We start from the raw sequence: 15,598 nt of genomic DNA on the forward strand, positions 1-15,598 counted from the left end.
AAAAAGGAACAACCATGAAGATGTTAAGAAAATCATGGCATTAATAGTTCAATGAATATTATTATTATTATTTTATTTTTTTTAACCTTTATTTATACAGGTTTTTCCCATTGAGTCCGAAGACTCTTTTACAAGGGAGACCTGTTCCCATTTACACGTTACCATTCACACACACATTCATACACCGATAGCAGGCTAACTATCGACATTCACACGAGGCAAAGTGGGTGAAGTGTCTTGCCCAAGGACACAACAACTATGACACAGGTGGCAGGGCGGGGATCGAACCTCCAACCCTTTGATCATCGGCCGACCCGCTCTACCACCTGAGCCACAGTCGCCCCAAGTGAAAAGGACGTAAGCAAAGGGAAAGTAAAGCCGTGTTGCATGGATCAACCAAGCGAGATGCTAATAAGTACATAGGCAAGGACCGGTATCCTGTTTTGAGGTGTATTCCTGTTTGAAAAGTTCAATGTTTCAAAACCATTCTACGATATGCGCGCTAAACTTGACTCTTGCCTCTTGACATTTGAGTCAGCGAACGGGCATGTTGCTAGTTAAGGTGGCCCACTTTAGTATACAGTACATACCAGTTTACGGAGCCTATATAGGCTGTGTATTAATACTGGAATTTTTTTTCAGCACACACAGTAAACGGACAAGTAGCGGATCGAGAGGAGATATTCACTGATTTTGACAAATAGGGTTCTCCAGAATCACTGACTCCCCCTTTAAGAAACAAAGTATGCCCTTCTTTGTGGCCACTTATGTAAAATACATTAGTTTTGTAATACTTAATAAACAGCGAAAGCACTTTTTAACAAACCTTGTCCTTGATCACACTCGTCTCTGAGTTTTTTAACATTCTGTTCCATCGTGGCCCGGGACAAATCCTCCACTTCCTCTTTGTCATCAAACTGGAACACGGCACTTCCTGTCTGACCCTCTCCTGCCACGCGATTGGTCAGAGAGAGCGAAGGGGGCGGGACGTAGGGCGGAGGGGGGCTCACCGATAGGTCGGTTTGATCCGCACTGGCTTCCTCACTCACACTAATGTCCTGAAATTAGAAAATGTTAATACAATGGTGTTAATATCAGATTTAGCAGAGTTAAAAGGTGCTCCGAGGAACTTTTTAAATATTTCTGAAACAGTCAAATTTTTCCTCTGATGATCAGTTTGTGTCGATTCTTGCGCCCCCTTTTGGACAACAGCTGTAGTGTTGTTACTACGCCAGCTGTTGTTCCTGGGTGAGTGTATACCCATGACAAAGGCATTGAGAAAAACTTTAGAAAAATAGCATTCTTTGCACTGATGGTCTCGTTTGCTGTTACATGTTATTCATGATCATCAGAGGAAAAATGAGACTGTTTCAGAAATATTTGTAAAAAGTTCCTCGTAGCACCTTTAATGTGTTTTTAATAAAAATATCTGCTGGCAATAACTAGAAAATTATAACCAACCTTGAACAGCATGTAGCTTGCAGACAGCGGCTCCACAGTGTCTCCGGGTGATGTGTGAGAGGGGGAGGTGGAGGGAGGTAAACCCAAACACTCCTCCAGCGTGGCCCCTTCCTCTGCCCTCTCCGGCCCCCCTGGATCCTCCTCCTCTTCCAGGAACCCCGGCTCCAGGGCGGACGGGCCTAAAATCGGGTCCGATTCATTGAACATGTGGTGGGCAGGACTGGAGTGGTCTGTGCCGTCCCATGGAGCCTGGGAAGTGGACAGAAATAGTCTATTTTTCAGTATTTTATCATGTTTTACAGACAAAATAAATAGATTCCTGAGACAGGGACTAATGCTGAGATAATGGCCGTTGTATTTGATTGTACGATTCTGGAGTGCCAAGAGCAGAGTGAAGGATCCTAATGTATACTCAGTGTTTCCCCTACCATTGTACAGGCCTGGCGGGGCCGCCAGGCCAACGGAACCCCCCGCCAGGCCAACAGCAGCCTAACTTTAAAAAAAATAATAATAATTTAAAAAAAATTATTATCAATTTTTCATTGATTCCGTAATAATAATATGCGAGCGTCTGCGCGGCACTGTCGGTCTACCCCTCGTGTGCGCCTGTCTTTACAACCTCTCGTTTGATCATCCCATCAGCTGATCTGTGTGTCTGCGTGTGTGTGTGTATGTGTGTCTGCACGCGGCGCGATGCGCGTGTGTATTCGGTGCGGGTGCGCACTTGTTAAAACACGGAAGCCAATGAGCAGGAGCATGACTAGCAAGCAAACGTTGATCTAGTGGCGAAACCAGCGCCTGCTCTATGGAGATATTAAGGACTCAATAACAGGGACGTTGAACAGGAAAAAGTGCTGCGCAAAGTTTAGAAAGTTAAAATCGCTACGTCGCCGTGGCAACACAACCAATCTGTATCTGAGACAGCGCTGAAAAAAACGGCTTGCACTCGTTTCAGTAAGTTTACAGAAGTGCCTCACTGCTACTGCCTTTGACATTCTTCTCAGAAAAGCGTTCATTTATTTTCAAGGGACATATTAATTTATTTATTGTTTTAACTGTTAAGTTATCTTGAAAACAGCAGGCCATAGTAGGCCTACAAGCTTTATTTTTGTATTTTCAATGCTACTTTATTTGTATGTTTTAAATTGAGAAATAGGCTAGATGAAATATAATGGTCGGAATAGGGAATTTGCCTTATGTAGCACACATGTTGATAGGCTAATCATGATGTGTAGCCTATGTTAATTCATTTATTTTCAACAAGGCTATTTGCATTAAAAAAAAATAAAGAAAATGTTTCAATAGGCTAGCTTCAAGGTGAGGTGATTCAGATTATTCCAGAAATGAGTCTAAACAGGACCTGTCTATATTAGATCTCAGTGTTTATTGTTTTTTTATTGAAATCCATGTGTTTTTCTTCAATAGTTTACGTGGCTTGTGTCTCCCAATTATTACAGAAAATAGTTATAGGCAGGACATATGACAGTTGTTTACAGAGCACAAAATTAATCAGATTTAGCTTCTCAAAGTGCACCAGATTGATGCATTTAACTTTAAAAAGGATAAGGTTTTCTTCTGCAGGGGGATGCCCCCAGACCCCTCTAAAAGGTCCATTCTCACCCAGCAGGATCTAAAACTCCTGTGAGAAACACCACATGTACAAACGTACTGAATGTGAAAGTATAACCCTATGCCCTCATTTTTAACGGGCTGTCAAAAGAGGCTCATCCCAAATGGGGTTCGTTTTGGTCAATTTCTTCTAGAAATTTGGTACGCACGCGGGACATATACTCTTTATCAGCTCTTACCACCGGGCCTAAAAAAAATTCTAGGGGAAACACTGATACTAGTTTGAAAGAAGACATGTTATTGAAGCAAAATAGCCAAAAATCTAAAAATGTACCAAGTCTTAAAATAAAAACAATGATATTACATGCACATGCAGTGTCTCACTTGGGAAGTAGCATTGGTTTTGTTTTGTTTTTTGTTAAAAAAAAAAAAAAATCTAATTGATTTAAATTGTTTACATAAAAAAATGTGTGCAGGATGTTGTAAATGTAAAATGTATATGATCCTACAATAAAGTATATAAAATAAAAAAAATTAAAAAATAAGTAGCAGTTCATACCTGTAACTGATCGAGCTCCACCGAAGGCGCCATTAGCCCAGTTTCCTCAGACGATCCTTGCTCACCAACCAACACGTCACTTCTCAGCTTAGAATCCAAATCCGTGCCCCCGACAACACCGTACGAGTTCAGCATACTCTGCCCTCCCGCGGCCGAGTTAAATGGGAACCCGTTGAGAGCGTCTTTCGATGTTTTTCCACCGTGTAAGGCCTCCGCGGACATTGCATCGTGGTGCAGTGAACCTAGCTCCAGGCTTTCGTCCAGAGAGGGGGGGCAGTCGAGGAAATCTGCCCGCGAACCAGGCACCAAACCCAGGCTGGGAGAGGTGGTGTCCATGGGTGGAGGGTTGTTGGAGGAGATGGTGGATGATTGAGAGATTGAGACGGGGTTGTGAGGGGATTGGTGCGGGTATTCAGGAGGCTGAGGTGAGTGTTGACCTAGAGAGAGAGAGAGAGAGAGAGAGAGAGAAAGAGAGAGAGAGAGAGAGAGATGGATAGATAGATAGATAGATAGATAGATAGATAGATAGATAGATAGATAGATAGATAGATAGATAGATAGATAGATAGATAGATAGATAGATAGATAGATAGATAGATAGATAGATAGATAGATAGATACAGACATACAGATAGATAATTTAATAAACAATAGAAATGTAGACAGGCAGACACATTATCCATACCCACGGGAAAATTTGAGTATCCAACACACACACACACACACACACACACACACACACACACACACACACACACACACACACACACACACACACACACACACTCTTAGTCATCTTACCTAGCCCTGCTTCGTACAGGCAGCAGTGTGGGTGTGTGGCCATGCCCAGGCCCGGGTGGGTCAGGTGTGTGCTGTGGCCGCTGTGCATGTGGGCCGGGTGGCCTCTGACGTAGTTCCTATGAGCCTCCAGGAAGCTCAGCTGGGGGTCGTTCAGAATGTAGAAGTCTGTGCGGTTCAACCCGTGACTCGCAGCCCCTATGAAGACAGATTGATTGATAAATAGATAGATAGATAGATAGATAGATAGATAGATAGATAGATAGATAGATAGATAGATAGATAGATAGATAGATAGATAGATAGATAGATAGATAGATAGATAGATAGATAGATAGATAGATAGATAGATAGATAGATAGATAGATAGATAGATAGATAGATAGATAGATAGATAGATAGATAGATAGATAGATAGTAGGGGTGTACGTATGGTATAAACGGTATAGAAGCTAAACCGGTATGAAGTTGTGCTATGATATGGATTTTGACTCTACCGTGTCACCGGTATAGCAGTTATAAAGCAGTGATGAGCGCTGCCACACAATGAATGAATGCAGGCGGCCGCTGCGTCATCGTCAGCCTGCTGCATGTGCCCAATACATCCATGACAATGCTGCTAGATCCCGTGCCGTTCAAAAATAGTTTGACATAAAGAGCGATCAAGTTTGTCATACTGCGAACACTCAAATTAAACCGTGATATACATGTTATACCATACCGGTGGATAGATATTTTTACTATTCAGCAGCTCACCTATGAGCAGGTCTCGGTCGTGTTTGGCCGACTCCCACCACACGGGGAGGTAGAGAGACGGTCTGCACAGCTGGAGACGCGCAGAGAGCAGAGGGTGACGTAGGACCTAAAAGAACAGAAGAAGAGTTATTATTATTGGTACAACTCTCTATAAAATGTATTATTTATTTTCTGATTGCTTATGGTCAGAAAGATACATTTCTCTTTTTTGAAGATTATTTTTTGGGCATTTTCAAGCTTTATTAGACAGTACAGAGTTGAAATGGGGAGACAGAGAGAGAGAGAGGGGGGGGATGACCTGCAGTAAAGGTCCACGGGTCGGATTTGAACCCGCGACCACTGCATCGAAGGCCGGAGCCAATATGGTACGCGCTCTATCCACTACGCCACCGGAGCGCTCCAGAAATCAACCAACTAATTAGTGCAGCACCTTCCATAATGCACCAACCATTAACCAGTGTCATCAGTTCTCTCTCTTCTTATATCCTGACATGTTATTGGTCTCTCGAGGATAAATAAAAGTTAAATAAAATAAAATAAATAAAATGTCTCTAGCATACATGGATAATTATGGGATAAGATTTCCAAAATATGCTTTAAATATGCCACAAAAAAAGAGCTGTTTCCTTCATTTTTTATTCTCATTTGCATTTTACTTTTCCTAATTTGCTTTTACTCATGGATATGTCCTGAGCCCTGGCACTAAAGTGAAACTAACATCATCAAACTTTGGATGATGCAAACAAGAAGCAATAGCAGCAGTGAGTTAGCTGAGGGCATCGTATTAGCATATTATAAACAGTTCCTCTTCTCACAACTTGATCACGTTCGACTGTCGAAAACCTAAATCTAAAATTGTATTACTATGACCTAGAAAAGGGGTAGGATTAAATAAGTGTACACTTCTTCCTGCTCCTTTTCAGGCATGTCACATCAATACAGATAATTTTTTTTCTTTTTTTTTTTCTGTCTTTTAAACATACATTTTGTTTGTTGTATTTTTGTGCTTTTCATTTAGTTTTGTATTGTTTTTGATATGTCTGAAATAAAATTAAAAATTAAATGAATGAAAAATGAGGCGGTAAAAAGTGCTTTTATAGATGATTTATAGATTTACAGATGTCTCTTCACCAGAATTTGCACATATATTTATGAGACTTTTTTTTGACACATGATGCATCAAATGCTTGAGATGATGAGGAGGGGTGAATGCGGTTCATTTTTGCATCCATTGAAAGAAACTCGCAAACTCTACTCCTCTATTTGCGAGACACTTTTGTGTCCTTGAGCAAGACACTTAACCCCAAACTGCTCCAGGGGCGCTGTACTACGGCTGACCCTGTGCTCTGAGTCTGACCCCCTCTGGAGTGTGTCTGTCTGTCTGTCTGTCTGTCTGTCTGTCTGTCTGTCTGTCTGTCTGTCTGTCTGTCTGTCTGTACTATGGCTGACCCTGCGCTCTGACCCCCTCTGGAGTGTGGGAACTTGAGAAGGGGATACGAGAAAAGACCAATGTGCCCTGTGTAAATGGACTAATAAAGAAAACCTAACTTAACTAACTTGAAAGAAACAGCAGTTAAATCTACCGTTATTGACAACATTTCGTCACCAATTCTCTGACCTGTTCTCTGATCTTGCGCAGCAGCTCGATGCGGTAAAGTGTCCGGGCGGCTCGCTCCTCTGTCAGGGGCTCAACCAACATGGCGGGGTCCACCAGGCCTGGAGGGAAGGACAGGAAAGGTTGAGTTCAAACAGTTTGTTATTATTATATTGAAGGTGAGACCACAATACTATAAAATGTAGGCAGCACTCCCAGAGACATGAAAACAATGGGCCTATCCGAATAGTCCAATCTCCTAACCTATGAACCTCCTTTCCTATACCTTAACCCCTAAACGTCATCGGGGTTAAGGAGAGATGAAAGGTGCTTCCTATCGAACATAGGAAAAGACAGCACTGTTTCAAATGAATTCGACTCCACTTTTCCTAACCGACGTCATTGTGCGACGGCGAGTACTGCTGACGTGAGTCACTAGCGTGAAACTACACTATAGCCTATTCTCCGAAAATTGACCACAACAAGCGCTCGTTTGATCCATGCATTCTTTTCATATTGATTTTAATCAGGTTGTCGCCAACAGAGTGAGAATCACTCCCATATATCCCAATTCACATGTGGAATAAAAAGAGGCTACACTTGTGTTGATGTTGAAATGAACTGCCCCCAGTAACTTCATTAAATGTGAAGTTGGTATTTTATTTTCTTATGGTGTAAATTATGTGCTACGAAAATAACTATTATGATGTTGGTCTTTTATGAGTTCTTTATTATCTTAATGGGGGAGGGAGGGGGGGTATTTTGTTTTAGCCGAGTTAAATCTTCCTCTCTTCTCCTCTCCTCTCTTCTGTTTTACCTCTCGTTCGTATTCGTGTAGAGTCGGTAAACTCCGGCGGTGGCCTGTTGCTTTAAATCTTGCCGCCGTAAAGGATTATGGGATACCACTATCACCTTTCCTTTCGCATAGGTTGGTCCGGAGTAACTTATGCTAAAGGAGTGTTAAAGGATGAATCGAGGCTCCTTTCCTAAGCATTTTGGGAATTCGGATCACCTATCCGCCGAGCACTTCCGGTTCATCTCGATAGGAAAGGAAATTTCCTATGCAAAAAAAGACTATTCGGATTGGCCCAATGAGTCATGGAGTGAACTGTGTTTGACCCGTCAGTGAATCCTCCCTCCACCAGGGGGCAGGACTGTTCCCCAGTGATGAGCTGACATCAGGTCTGCAGCAACAACACAATGAGACCGGTAACTTCGAAATTGTTTCAAATAGCTGTCATGTTTTCATAATGTGTTTGTCTGTCTGTGTGTGTGCACACGCGTGGATATGTGTGTGTGTGTGTGTGTACGGTGTGTGCACGCACGCATGTGTGTGTGTGTGTGTATGTGTGTGTCTATATATACGCGTGTGTGCATGCGTGCGTCTGTTTGTCTGTGTGCGTGCATGCGTCTGGTATATGCTTGTGTAAGTGTTACCATGCTTAATACCTTCAGCTTACAGGCCATTCTGCACATGTTAATGTCTGTCTGTCTGTCCGTGTGTGTGCGCTGCTTGTGTAAGTGTTACCATGCTTGATACCTTCTTCCTTCCGTGGTGGCAGCTTGCAGGCGGTTCTGTCTGTCTGTCTGCCTGTCTGTCCGCCTGCCTGTCTGTCTGCCTGTCTGTCTGTCTGTCTGTCCGTGTGCCTGCCTGCCTGCCTGCCTGCCTGTCTGTGTGCGTGCATGTGTCTGGTATATGCTTGTGTGAGTGTTACCATGCTTGATACCTTCTTCCTTCCGCGCTGGCAGCTTGCAGGCGGTTCTGTCTGTCTGTCTGCCTGTCTGTCTGTCTGTCTGTCTGTGTGCCTGTCTGTCTGTCTGTCTGTCTGTCTGTCTGTCTGTCTGCCTGCCTGCCTGTCTGTGTGCGTGCATGTGTCTGGTATATGCTTGTGTGAGTGTTACCATGCTTGATACCTTCTTCCTTCCGCGCTGGCAGCTTGCAGGCCGTTCTGCACATGTTGATGAAGGAGTTGAAGTATCTCTCTAGACTCTGGTCGGTCTTGCGCTCCAGTCGGGCCAGAGCTCTGAACTGAGACCAGTCGAATGTTTTACGCTCTGAGTCGTACACCACTCCAAACGAGGAGACCGTGCGGTAGAAGTCTGCCTGCTCTCTGCGGGTCCACCTTCAGATAGGACAGAGGAGGAGGGTTTATAATGATATATTCATGAAGTATGTGGGTAAAAGAATGTCGTTGAGATTATTTTATTGGCATTTTTTTTCTTTATTAATAATAATAATAAATGATAGGTTTTATATAGCGCTTTTTTTTGGAGGTCAGTCAAAGACGCTTTACATTGCATAGAATATACATAAAAGAAAAGAAAAAACACGAAAACAAATTCAAAATAGAGTCAGGTGTGGTATGGGTGGAGTCGGGGTCGTATGCTTTCTTGAAGAGGTGAGTTTTGAGTTGGCTTTTGAATGAGTTTATAGAGTCTGAGTTTCGGATGTTTGGGGGGGAGGGAGTTCCAGAGGGTTGGGGCAGAAATGGCAAAAGCTCTTAGACAGCTTATTAGACAGTTTGGAGAGACAGAGTTGAAATGGGGCAGAGAGGGGAAAGACATGGAGATTGTGTCACCTCCATTCAGCAATAAAAATAACATTGACGGTGGTGTCTGTGATTCTGGAGAATGCTTCATAATCAGTGTGTTAACTGTGTGTGTGTGTGTGTGTGTGTGTGTGTGTGTGTGTGTGTGTGTGTGTGTGTGTGTGTCTGTTTGACTGTGTGTGTGTGTGTGTGTGTGTGTGTGTGTGTGTGTGTGTGTGTGTGTGTGTGTGTGTGTGTGTGTGTGTGTGTGCGTGCGTGTCTGTCGAGTCTGTGTGAGTGTGTGTGTGTCTGTTTGTGTGTGTGTGTGTGTCTGTTTGACTGTGTGTGTGTGTGTGTGTGTGTGTGTGTGTGTGTGTGTGTGTGTGTGTGTGTGTGTGTGTGTGTGTGTGTGTCTGTCTATCTGATCTCATATATACACAGCCTAGGCTCTGTAAACTGCTATGTACACAAAGGGTACGTAAACAAACAGTTCACCGTAGCTAGCAACATTCCCTAAAGAGCCTAGGCTGTGTATTATCAGCACAGACACAGATCGTGAGGAGATATTCACTGATTTTGACAACAAGCGTTCTACAGAATTGTGGGGCGACTGTGGCTCAGGTGGTAGAGCGGGTCGGCTGATGATCAAAGGGTTGGAGGTTCGATCCCCGCCCTGCCACCTGTGTCATAGTTGTTGTGTCCTTGGGCAAGACACTTCACCCACCTTGCCTCGTGTGAATGTCGATAGTTAGCCTGCTGCTATCGGTGTATAAATGTGTGTGTGAATGGTAACGTGGGAAAGGAAAACAGGTCTCCCTTGTAAAAGAGTCTTCGGTCTCAATGGGATTTACCTGTATAAATAAAGGTAAAAAAAATTAAAAAAAAGAACTTGATTTTAGTAATGAGATCATCCTTTTACCTTCTCTGCCATTCCAGGAACAGCGGGTCGTGCTCCGTAGCAACCACGGAACACCGTCTCATCTCTTCGTTCAGTTGCCACGCCAACGGTCCCCCAGCACCAGCATGACTAGCCCCTCCTCCTTTCAAGAATCAAGATTATTTATTGTTTTATTGTTTTATTGTCATATTCACATTAAACCTGCAGTGTGTAGAATGTTGGGTTTTATTTCCAAGCAGATTTTGTAGAAAATAATTATAATATCCATAAGTACGTTTAATTTAGTGCATGATAGCTGAATTAGTTTTTTAGAATTATTATTTTTCCCCTTAGAAAGGGTCTCTTATATGTCCATATTTCTCCATACTTTGGACCAGGGTCTTGTCACCGCCATTTTGGAAGTGTCATGGTTGGAATGTCATCAGGTGCATTGTTTAAAATTTAGAATTGTTCTTGTCCTTGAAGGCCACTGTAGCTTCTGTTATTATTCAAAAGGGGTGGGGTTACCCAGGGAGCGTTGCATTCTAGAACTTTGTAGAACTTTCTTGATGATGTCATATTACACACTGCACCTTTAAAGGTATAGAATGCACCTGATGACATTCCAACTTTGACACTTTCAAGATGGCGGCACTAGGCCTTGGTCCAAAATATGCAGAAATATGGACATATATGAGACCCTTTCTAAGGGAAAAAAATAATTCCAAAAAATGTTTTCAGCTATTATACACTAAATTAAATGTACTTATGGATATTATAATTACTTTCTACAAAATCTGCTAGGAAATAAAACCCAAAATTCTACACACTGCAGGTTTAACAATTACAGAGCAGTTGCTGGCAATGAAAGGATTTAGTCTTGGGTCCTTTAACAGTGTATATACAGTGCAGTGCAATAGAAAGAACAATTAAGTATAAGAGAAACAAGTATGAAAGCTGAGACTTAAAGGTGAAGTAAGCGGTTTATTTATGTTAATATAAGTGTTAAATCGCTCTTTAGTCATAGAGTGATCACTTACATAATGTGCGCGTTTCATAAAGCCGATCTCTCAGTCAGCTGCTCTGCATGTAATTGGCAAATAAACTTATTGGAGGATCCCGAAATTTTTATCCAATCACAAGAGAGAACGCTACAAACCAAGACCCGTCTCACTCATGATCTCACTGCCGGTGCACGCCAGAGCAACAGATGAGTGAATGTTTATGCAGGAGCAGGTAAAAATCCTTCCCAATGTCTGTTTTGATGGTTTTTTATCATGTTTTATCACACTTATGGATCTGAGATGATGCTAGATAACTCGCTGCTTGAAGACCGCAGTGCATTAATGTGGTGACGTGGGGACGAGCGAGGGGACTGCTAACTGCAGTAACTGACAGGAAGTTAGCTAAAAGAACCATTCCGCTTACAGCACCTTTAAATAACAATAAAATAAACTAATAATATTAATAATATCAATAAAAAAATACAAATACATTAAAAACATTATATTAATATTAATAATATCGATACAAATATAAAAAATAAAAATAATAAAAATGACAGTAAAAAAAATTACAAAACAGATTATAATAATAATAGTATTAATACAAATTAATATAATCTTACCTCCTCCTCCTCCCATCCCCATGCCGACCAGCCCGTCGTTAAGCATGAGGTCGTGCCTCAGCGTTAGCGGCTCTCCGCGGCGCAGCGTGTAGCGCTGGTAGGCCGTGATCAGCCGCCGCAGCCGGGCTGTTAGGGAGGGAGCGCTGGGCCACACCGGGCGAGAGGCAACCACATGGAGGGACGCCACGCCACAGCCAGAGACAGGGCCAGGGACAGGGCCAGGAATACTGCCTGAAATACTGCCTGATAGACAGCTAGATACAGGGCAAGATACAGGGCCGGATACACTGCTAGATAGACAGCTAGAAACTGGTCCAGATTGAGAGCCAGGGCCACAAATAGAACCAGATACACTGTTGGATACACACCCAGAAACAGGACTAGAAATAGGGCCAGAAATTGAACCAGAAATAAAGCCAGGGCCAGAAATACTGCTAGATATACTGCTAGAAACTGGGCCGGATAGAGGGCTGGATACTGGGTCAGAAGCAGTGGCTGGTAGTGCGGAGGTGGAGGGGGAGGGGGAGGGGGATGATTGACAGGTGGTGGGCGTGTCTGTTGTTGTTGTTGTCGTGGTGACCAGGGTTCCGTCAGGAGGGCAGAGGTCACCTGACATCTGGGAGTCTGTGGGAGGGAAAAAATATTTTAAACAGAAAATTAAACTTTGTTCAAAAGATGTTTCCAGTGTTGATACACAGCCTAGGCTCTGTAACATGCCCGTTTACAGAGCCTAGGCTGTGTAATTAACAAAGTATTTTTTTTGTCAGTGCACACAGAGTATGGAGAGGAAGCTGGACTGGGTTGAGAAGGGAAACGTTGAGGGAAAGCAGCTCTCACTCTGAACAGATGTAATTAAATCATTTGGTCTAAAGGGAAAATGAAAGTCACTCACTGATATAAGAGCTTAATTTTCCTTTAAACACCAGTGTGTGTGTGTGTGTGTGTGTGTGTGTGTGTGTGTGTGTGCGCCTGCGTGTGTGTGTGTGTGTGTGCGCCTGCGTGTGCTCGGTGTGCGTGTGTGTGTGCGTGTGCTCGGTGTGCGTGTGTGTGTGTGTTACCTGGCCCTGTGCTGTCAGGTTTGTCTGAAGTATCCGTGCTGGAGCAGGTTTCCTCTCCCTGTGGATGAAAATACAAAAATATTATGAAAGAAAAAAACTAGTAAGAACTAAACCCGTATAAATAAAAAGACATGACACATAACTACAAGGAACAAGTCACTATATTAGACAGATACCTTCACATCTGTATATACAACCATCCGTAACATAGCTCAACATACATTTTTTCAATACTCTGAACCAAAAATCTCAACTTCTAAAGCACTTACATCAACTAAACTTTTCTATAATCATTCTTAGCACTACTCTAGTTAGTGCTATGAGCTAGTTATTACGGAAGGATTCGTTCATATGTTGTTAGTTTACTTATTTATGATGCATACTCTAAAGAACTCCCCTAATTATACAGTAAGAATGGTGTAGTGGACTTGGGTTTACAGGGAGGTTTTAAACGTTAACGTAGCGTGTACAGTAGAAAGTTCACCTTGCTGTTTTCGTCTCTGTCTTCTCCTCCGTTAGTTTTGCTCTCAGCTTCGTCCTTCCCCTCCTCTGCTTTCAACGAGCTGAAAGAAACAGACCACAAATCTTTATTAACACAAACAATCGCTGCGTTCCAATCCCCGCACTTAGTTCCCTGCTATTTAGTTAGGTAGAAAAACATTTAGGATGTCCCAATACAAGTGGTCAAATGCAGCATGCTAAAAAAATACCAAAATGCCCCAATACATCCGGTCGGGATTTTTAGTAGCTGACCCTGCTTTAAAGGGGCACTGTGTAATATGACATCATCAAGAACGTTCTAGAATGCAACGCTCCCTGGGTAACCCCAACCCTTTAGAATAATAACAGAAGCTACAGTGGCCTTCAAGGACAAGAACAATTCTAAATTCTAAACAATGCACCTGATGACATTCCAAGAATATGGATGCCTCTATAAGACTTGCCTGCTCAATGTACAAAATGTAATATTAATATTTGTAATTCTTCGCTCAAGAGGATAATTCAGATTATTGGCAGAGGTGATTTTACACCAATGAGGACATATTTATGAATGAGAAAAAAGATTTAGGATGTCCCGATTCTTGTGGCCAGATTTAGGATGGTTAGAAGTACCCGGATGTCCTACTTCATGCGGCCAAGATTGTTAGTGTTGAAAACTGCATCCTATTTGGGCGATTCTGACCCACAATCCAGTGCGCACGTGAAGTGACGTCACATCGACGAAGCCTCCATATGAAAACAAACGGGGATGTGACGGATATAAAAGCAAGAGGCAAGATCAAGGCGCAATGTTATGATGAAATAAGAGAGTAAAGTATGTCCCAATAGTATGCCTACTGCATCCTAACTAGATTCTTTTTATCGTCGGATGTAGTATGTAGAATAGAAAAAAGAAAGAGTATGCGATTCGGAACGCAACCATTGTATTAATTTAAAGGTGCCCTGTTTTAATTGTTCAAATAATTAATATAAACAATTAAAATAAACAATGTCTGTTTGTTATAGAGGCAATTAGCACCTGCCCTCAGCCTCTGCTTGTGTATTCATGTTTCAATATGTTTGTTAATCTGGTTCCTTCACACTGTCTATGTAAAGACGGTGTGTCTGTGTGTGTGTGTGTGTGTGTGTGTGTGTGTGTGTGTGTGTGTGTGTGTGTGTGTGTGTGTGTGTGTGTGTGTGTGTGTGTGTGTGTGTAAAGCAGGTGAGTGGGCGGAAGGTGTCGGCGTTAACACAAACAAACAAATATAGCGTCAGAAAAACAGGATGTGTTTATCACACCTGCTGTTTGTGTGTGTTTAGGTGTGTGTGTGTGTGTGTGTGTGTGTGTGTCTGTGTGTGTGTGTGTGTGTGTGTGTGTGTGTGTGTGTGCGTGTGTGTGCGTGTGCGTGTACCTGTCTGTTATATCCACAGTATACGGCGGAATAAAATTAGCAGTTACTGGTGACTGTTTGAAGTAGGAAGTGGATCTAATTCCTTTGAAGGTACAGGCTGTTAAATGTTAACTGTGTGTGTGTGTCTGTTTGACTGTGTGTGTGTGTGTGTGTGTGTGTGTGTGTGTGTGTGTGTGTGTGTGTCTGTTTGACTGTGTGTGTGTGTGTGTGTGTGTGTGTGCGTGCGTGCGTGTGTGTGTGTGCCTGTCTGTCGAGTCTGTGTGTGTCTGTGTGTGTGTCTGTTTGACTGTGTGTGTGTCTGTCGAGTCTGTGTCTGTCTGTCTGTCTGTCTGTCTGTGTGTCTGTGTGTCTGCCTGTGTACCTGTCTGTCTGTCTGTCTGTGTGTCTGTGTGTCTGCCTGTGTACCTGTCTGTCTGTCTGTCTGTCTGTCTGTCTGTCTGTCTGTCTGTGTGTCTGTGTGTCTGCCTGTGTACCTGTCTGTCTGTCTGTCTGTCTGTCTGTCTGTCTGTCTGTCTGTCTGTCTGTCTGTCTGTCTGTCTGTCTGTGTACCTGTCTGCTATGTCCACAGTCCCCTCCACTCCTCCCTGCTCTGCGGTCAGAGCGGTGACGTCGGGCATTCCAACCCTCTCCAGTAAACACAGGTCAGGGTCCGCTCGCATCGCATGGTAACGCTCATAGCCTGATAGACACACACACACACACACACACACACACACACACACACACACACACACACACACAGGGCAAGGCACGTTTAGTTCCAATTCTGGGGTTTTTTTTTGGAGCTTAGAAGAATAGTTTTTTTTAGCTCCCCTGTTCCAGAAACCCGTTCCTGTAACCGTGTGAGCATTATTTGTATAGAAATGGATAGAAGTTTAT

The 15,598-nt window shown here is 43.0% G+C and overlaps 1 protein-coding gene across 1 annotated transcript in view; it reads right to left on the minus strand.

Annotated features, from left to right (window-relative positions):
- Nucleotides 1–15,598, minus strand: part of chd6 (chromodomain helicase DNA binding protein 6) — a gene marked incomplete at its 5' end in the record, with an annotated part of 93,549 nt that overhangs the window by 13,059 nt on the left and 64,892 nt on the right. The window contains 12 exons of the mRNA XM_080025856.1: nucleotides 827–1,058; nucleotides 1,462–1,710; nucleotides 3,590–4,026; nucleotides 4,391–4,585; nucleotides 5,144–5,249; nucleotides 6,762–6,859; nucleotides 8,652–8,860; nucleotides 10,185–10,305; nucleotides 11,770–12,393; nucleotides 12,828–12,885; nucleotides 13,312–13,390; nucleotides 15,269–15,398. Coding sequence (XP_079881982.1) covers nucleotides 827–1,058; nucleotides 1,462–1,710; nucleotides 3,590–4,026; nucleotides 4,391–4,585; nucleotides 5,144–5,249; nucleotides 6,762–6,859; nucleotides 8,652–8,860; nucleotides 10,185–10,305; nucleotides 11,770–12,393; nucleotides 12,828–12,885; nucleotides 13,312–13,390; nucleotides 15,269–15,398 — 2,538 coding nt within the window. The remainder of the gene's footprint in view (nucleotides 1–826; nucleotides 1,059–1,461; nucleotides 1,711–3,589; nucleotides 4,027–4,390; nucleotides 4,586–5,143; nucleotides 5,250–6,761; nucleotides 6,860–8,651; nucleotides 8,861–10,184; nucleotides 10,306–11,769; nucleotides 12,394–12,827; nucleotides 12,886–13,311; nucleotides 13,391–15,268; nucleotides 15,399–15,598) is intronic.

Source organism: Ammodytes marinus, assembly GCF_949987685.1.
Source record: "Ammodytes marinus genome assembly, chromosome: 4".
Lineage (NCBI taxonomy): Eukaryota > Metazoa > Chordata > Actinopteri > Uranoscopiformes > Ammodytidae > Ammodytes > Ammodytes marinus.